The sequence below is a fragment of the Synchytrium microbalum genome (assembly GCF_006535985.1).
Source record: "Synchytrium microbalum strain JEL517 chromosome Unknown SmJEL517_scf0033, whole genome shotgun sequence".
In the NCBI taxonomy this organism is placed as follows: domain Eukaryota; kingdom Fungi; phylum Chytridiomycota; class Chytridiomycetes; order Synchytriales; family Synchytriaceae; genus Synchytrium; species Synchytrium microbalum.
The window spans coordinates 51,240-57,239 of record NW_022158382.1 but is presented as its reverse complement, the minus strand read 5'-3'; the positions used below and the strand labels follow the sequence as shown (position 1 = coordinate 57,239).

Here is a 6,000-nt window from a genome sequence, read left to right as displayed (position 1 = left end):
AGCTCGAATACGAACGCGTATTAAGAACTCTATCGGTATATTCAACCTCTCTTCTCTCCGTTTAGATATCTGTATTAGGTTCAAGAATCTCAGATACTCACCAAGATGAGATTCAGGCCCTTCCAGTAGTAGCTACTGATCTGTCTCAAGACTTGCTTTCTCGATTGGAAACAATGATAGCATCAGCAGTCACGCGAGCTGTTACCACTCCTCTCTCATTGCCCGCATCTCCCGTTTTCATTGAAAGCGTTGAAGGAGATAACTCGGTTCAACCGGCACCCGTGCCCAGTGGCACAAGTGACCCTCACACAAACTCGTCTTCAGTTTCTGCATTAGTGACGGTTGATACATCTAGGATCGAGGAGCCTAGAGCAGCTGAGGTTACGAAAAATACGACGGTCGCAGCAACTCGAAGTCCGAGAACTTCATTGCTTCTTGCGAAACTATCTTCATGTTGCAACTAGCAACTTACGGTTCATTTCAATCCAAGATTCCTTTTGTAGGATCTCACCTTATTGATGACCCTCTTACGTGGTTCCGTTTGAACTATTTGACTAAGGTCAATATCTTCGGAATTAGGGCCTCTACTACCTCTTACGAGGATTTCAAGATTTTCTTTTATGGATATTGGGGACATCCAAATGTTAGAAATACCGCTAATAGAAACTCAAGAAAGTTTTCGTTGAGTCTTAAGGCTCAGCATCGGGATACATCAGAAGTATAGTAGGAATACTTTACAATATAAACAGAACCGTTGGTATTATCACTGGAAAAGCTGACATTTGGGATATGTCGCAGATCCCTACCGAAAAAGCATATACAGGTTGGGCTGTAAAAATCCAATCTATTTGTAAACATCTTCCGTCTCATCTCAAAGGCCTCTGCTCTGACATCCCGCCTGATTATGTTTTGGGGCCTTTAAAAATCATCCGATATTCGAATTCCTCAAAGAATCAGATTATTCACGAAGATGGTCCTTTGGCTAATAGAATTTCTTTTGTTATGAATCTTGGTATGCTTTCATCGTCTTTTTCTCGTAAAGATAAAGGCATTCTTCTTCTTTTTTTTTTGCTTCAGATGATGGAAGAGGTACGGCTTTCTCAACTCGTGAGAGGTCCCAGCCAGGAGCTATGACCTCGCTGATTATAAATCCGATATATTGTGTGCTGGTACGGCTTTTCTCTTCTGGGAAGATTTGCCTCATCATGGTGTGGTGAATGATCCGATTACGAATCGTCGTGGTACTTCTCCTGGAAAGGATAGACTCGTTATATTTGCCGCCTTTGTCCCTGCCGCTGATTATGCCGCTTATGCTGCTGATAAGAAAATCTCGGTGTACTCGGAGCAGACATACGAATGGACGCCTTACGAAATTGGCTGCACAGAATGGTTTGCTGGAATCAAAAAATATATAGATCTTGGCCACAACCCTTTGGAGCATTACAGTGATGCCTATCGCCGAGAAGCTAAGGACACATGGAACAGAGGCAAGCCTTTCGTTTCTGTCCTTGCTGCTCGTTTTACCAACAGTTTGTTTTGCTCTTGTCTAGGCTATAAACATGATCTAGACAAAACTTCTCTGGAGTATATGGAAAATTGGTGGGCTCGTTGGTATGCGGCTGATGATGATCGGAAGAAAACGATTGAAGCTGAATACACCGTCAAACACTTGGTTAAGGCAATCAAAGCGTTTGGTTGGATGCTTGCCGGCAAGAAGTACAAGAAAGAAGGTCCCAGACTTTTCGCTTCTCCTTCCGCTAGTAGAGATGTTAGGAAGGCTGCCGTAAATGAGTGCCATGTGCAGATGGCAAATATGTCGCTTATGCAACTCTACTAGTAATCTACTTAAATTTCTTGTGCAGACTGGGAAAGGAAAAATTCATAAGAATGCTATCATACGATAATAGATTTATTTCATTAATCTTCACGATCTGTGTCACGATCTTATGACACAGATCGTGTCTTTAGTCAATAATCAGAAGTTTATATCATAAAGAAACCAGTCAAATAATGATGAGTAATAGTGTAATATGTTCTTTTGCTAGTCCTTTCATACCTTTGGGCAAGTTTCAGTCAATAATCAGAATTATAGAAAGTTAAGAATTAACTCTTCTAAATTCTGATTTAAATACCCTTGCCCTAGCCACCGTATGATTTGACGTTTGATCTATCATCAACGAATAAATCCAGTTCTCCTCTACTATTCTTTGAACTCCGCTCCTTCATCTTACTATCATCGTTTGCGTACTTTAGCACTCCTTTGTGAGAAGAGGAACTTTTAGCATCTGCTGAAAGGACAGACACAGTCGTGTCATCTTACGACCATAAAACGTCACTAGCGCGGCCTTGAATACATCATTACTATTCTTTATTAACTTCATTTTCATCATATCGTCGGCTGTTTCTTTGAAAAACGTTTCCTGGCTCGCTCAATCTCAATCTCTTCTGCTCTTCAACTTGTGGTCTCGACGACCATAAAAAGTTTTTGGCCACGCGTTTAATAGTTGGCCAAGGGTTTTTCACCGTGGTGAATTTTCCAATAAAACCGTGTTTTAGTAGTGAGTATGTATGATTGGTTCGGTTTGACCCCCAAATGAAGGACTGCGGTCTTGCTGAGGGTAGGTGTATTGGTTATAGTATATGTTCTATGTTGTATCCGAGCAAGGCCCCTAGTTGATCGTATCTGAGAGATGTTACGAAACAACCCAGCAGTCCTCAAACTACATACAGCTGGTTTACCCAACTATTACGACGGGTAGTTGCTTGCTGATACTATAACGAGGATATTTTACGTGTCTGACGCGTAGAGGACTGTTCCATACGGTGCGATGACCATAACATGATCGTGATGCAGACGGTGACCACGAACTATCCGATGCAGGCACAACCACCACGCCATCATTACACAGCTTGGCTCGTAATACTGCTGGACATTTTGAGATTCGCCCGGTATCTTTCTATAAATACGAGAGAGCCCCTCCTTTTGCATTGTTTGTTGTTTCTGGTAATTTTCATACATTTTGTAAACACTACAGAACTCTTCAATATTAAACTACTTTCTTAGACATTCATCCAATTCGGTCACTGATTCAGTTTACAGACGAGCGATGCCGCTTACAGAATCACTCTTGACGACGTGGTATTCACTAAAATCGGGCTTGAATAGAGCGTCCTGGTAACTGTTTCCTGGTCCTGGCCAGTGAGCTGTTACGACCAGTTTGCCGGTTGTTGGATCCACTCGTCGATACCTACGAATGCCAGAAGCAACAGTGAGGTTGATGTGTTACAGGCACGACGCACTTTTACAGACAGGACGCACATAGCAAGCACATACCATCCGTTACAATTCTGATTCGGCCCCCAGACCGTCCTCGCCAACGTCTCCTGCGCCTCCTCATTCCACTTATCCTGCACATCCTGTCTCGGATGCACATACCTCACTTCACTATGCTGCTGCAAAAACACAACAATCTGCAGCACGTAGTTAATAGCCTGCTCCAAATGGATGTGAATGGAGTTTGCTGATGCTGTTGAGTTGACAGACATGACGTGGAAATAGTTTGGGAAACCGCTGACAGCAATTGATTTATATCCTTTTGCGATTCCGGACTTCCATTTTTCTTGGATTGTTGTGTTGGCGAGGCCGGTTATTTGGATGTGGGGGATGAATGTGTTCTATAACCACGAGGAAGTTACGGATTATGTTACGCAATCGCAACAAGGAATGAATTTCGAAAGACTACCTCGAATCCAGTGGCGAGAATCAGGGCTTCAGATTTACGAAGTGTGCCTACTGATACCACACCTTCTGGAGTGATGCGGTCGATTGGCGACGTGACTATTTCTACATGTGGGAGTTGTACACTAAAAAAAGCAAGGGAATTATAGTCAAAGAGGCAAGTTCCAACACAACCTCATTCCATACTCACGCGTAATAAAACCCTCTCGCATCCCCACTTGGCGTCACTCTCCGACACCCGAAAGCATATTTCGGCGTCAACTTCTCCTTCAGCACTGGATCTTTGACCATACTGTCCAGTCTCCTTTTCACCAATTCTTGGAATTTGAGCTGTGTTTCACTGTTTTGCCATTTGGAGTCCCATGCCTTTTCACCGCCAATCCAAGCTCGTTTCCAGTACGAGCGGTAGAATACAGGGTCTCGATATTTCGTGCGTTCTGATTCTGGCAGACTGGTGAGTTATATAGTTGTGTTGAGATTAGTGAGATGTAGTAGCTATTGCTTGAGCGAAGTTATTAAGATTTTTTGCATCACAGAAACTTACACCTCTTGTACCAGATATCGAGAAATCCAGCTCGGTGTACGCATATACACTGTCAGCTTTGAAGATTTGGGTTGAGAGGTTAGATTATCCCACACACCGATTCGTGCCAACCAAACAAGGGCAGCAGATAAACCTGATCTACACCTTCTTGACGACGGGTGCCAGAGCCGTTATAACTTGTAATCCAGAAGAACCGGTGCCAATGATGGCGATATCCTTGCCAGCACAATCGTACGAGCGGTCCCATCTGGATGAGCAAAATGTGGAAAGATTGAGAATGTTGGGTTGGGATTATTTAACATATGCAAGGCAGTTTACCTCGCGGTATGAAGCATTTTTCCTGCGTATGAGTCGACACCCTAAATGAAACCCAAAAAAAGCTACTCAGCTAATGAATCAAGCTTTCTAAGCGTCGCTACTTTGGCAACCACAGCTTAATGACTACCTCACTGGTCAATTACCTCAATATCAGGCATCTTTGGCCGATTCAAAAAGCCTTGATTATTCACAAACACATCCGCATACTCCTCCTTCACAACACCACCAACATCCGTTTTAATAAACCACTGTGAGCGTTCATCAATCCATGTAGCAGATAAGACTGTGGCGTTAAATGTAATGTCCTTTTCGACATTGAATTTGCGGACTACTTGAGAAATGTAGTCCTGGATTTCGTCAGATGTGGCATAGCCGTTTACCCAATCGTTAGGCATGAAGCGGAAGGAGTAGTAGTGGGATGGGACGTCGCAGCGGCAGCCAGGATCTATATTGTTGAGTAGGGTGAGTGGGGTTGGGTAGGAGTTGTAGTTGCAGAGAATGCAGATTGCGAAAAGTCTTTCTCAAGGGAACGAGCCAGCTTTGAATGCTCTCGACAATTGAGTGAAGCATAGCCCTTACACTTATTTTCCCTAATTGAAATGGTGGAATGGTCAAGCTTCCGAGCAAAGACGTGGAGCGATTCGAGAAAAGTTCTCAAACATACCACCAAGTCCCTCCAAACGTCGAATTCTTTTCATAAACAACCCAATCGACATTCTTTAATCGATATCTCGCCATCAACACGAAGGAAATTCCACCTAAAACAACACAATTCCTCAGAAACCAAAAGAATGTGTTCACAGTCTCCAAGCACACAAACCAATTCCAGCTCCAACATAAACAATTCGTAGTTTGCGACATGGTAGAGAATCATCGTATTTCGGTGGCGGCTATATACATATGAAGCAGCATGAGCTTTCTGTCAGCGTTGAAGTGAAATCCACGATCTAGGACGTACAGAAAGATGCAGGAAGTTCTCCGTTGGCGATGAAGTATCAGGCCAGTACGCGAACGGATCGACGTTTTCAGGGACGATGCTTTGTGCTGACATCGTTTCTGGACTTAGTTCTTGAATGGGTTGTAGGAATTGGCGAAGCACAAGTGTTTTTGAGGTTTTGAGACAAACAAGTTATGGCGATCGCTCACACCGAGGATTTTCAGTCGACTAATGTTCGCTTTTAGGAGCTATTACACGTGTTTTGAACTGCTTTTCCCACTACAACATTGTCGCGACAGATCAACAAAAATCGTGACACAAGATCAAACGATCATATGCGGTTTTCAGTTCTGTTTATATCCTAAAGTACTACGTCAACAAGAAAAGCTACTCTCAGCAAGAAATTGTTCGTTCTCCTCTCAAACGATCAAACCAAACTGGATGTCAGTAAGGTCCTCTGCA

At 43.2% G+C, this 6,000-nt stretch overlaps 1 protein-coding gene across 1 annotated transcript; it reads right to left on the bottom strand.

The window, feature by feature from the left end:
• Window positions 1-3,094: 3,094 nt before the first annotated feature.
• SmJEL517_g04617 (uncharacterized protein) lies at window positions 3,095-5,652 on the bottom strand (the record flags this gene model as incomplete). The annotated part of the gene is made up of 12 exons (XM_031170545.1): window positions 3,095-3,248; window positions 3,335-3,675; window positions 3,744-3,864; window positions 3,930-4,190; window positions 4,284-4,339; window positions 4,428-4,530; window positions 4,602-4,642; window positions 4,745-5,046; window positions 5,181-5,191; window positions 5,266-5,359; window positions 5,422-5,491; window positions 5,560-5,652. The coding sequence occupies 12 exons, from the start codon at window positions 5,650-5,652 to the stop codon at window positions 3,095-3,097; spliced, it is 1,647 nt and encodes a 548-aa protein (XP_031023436.1).
• Window positions 5,653-6,000: the final 348 nt, after the last annotated feature.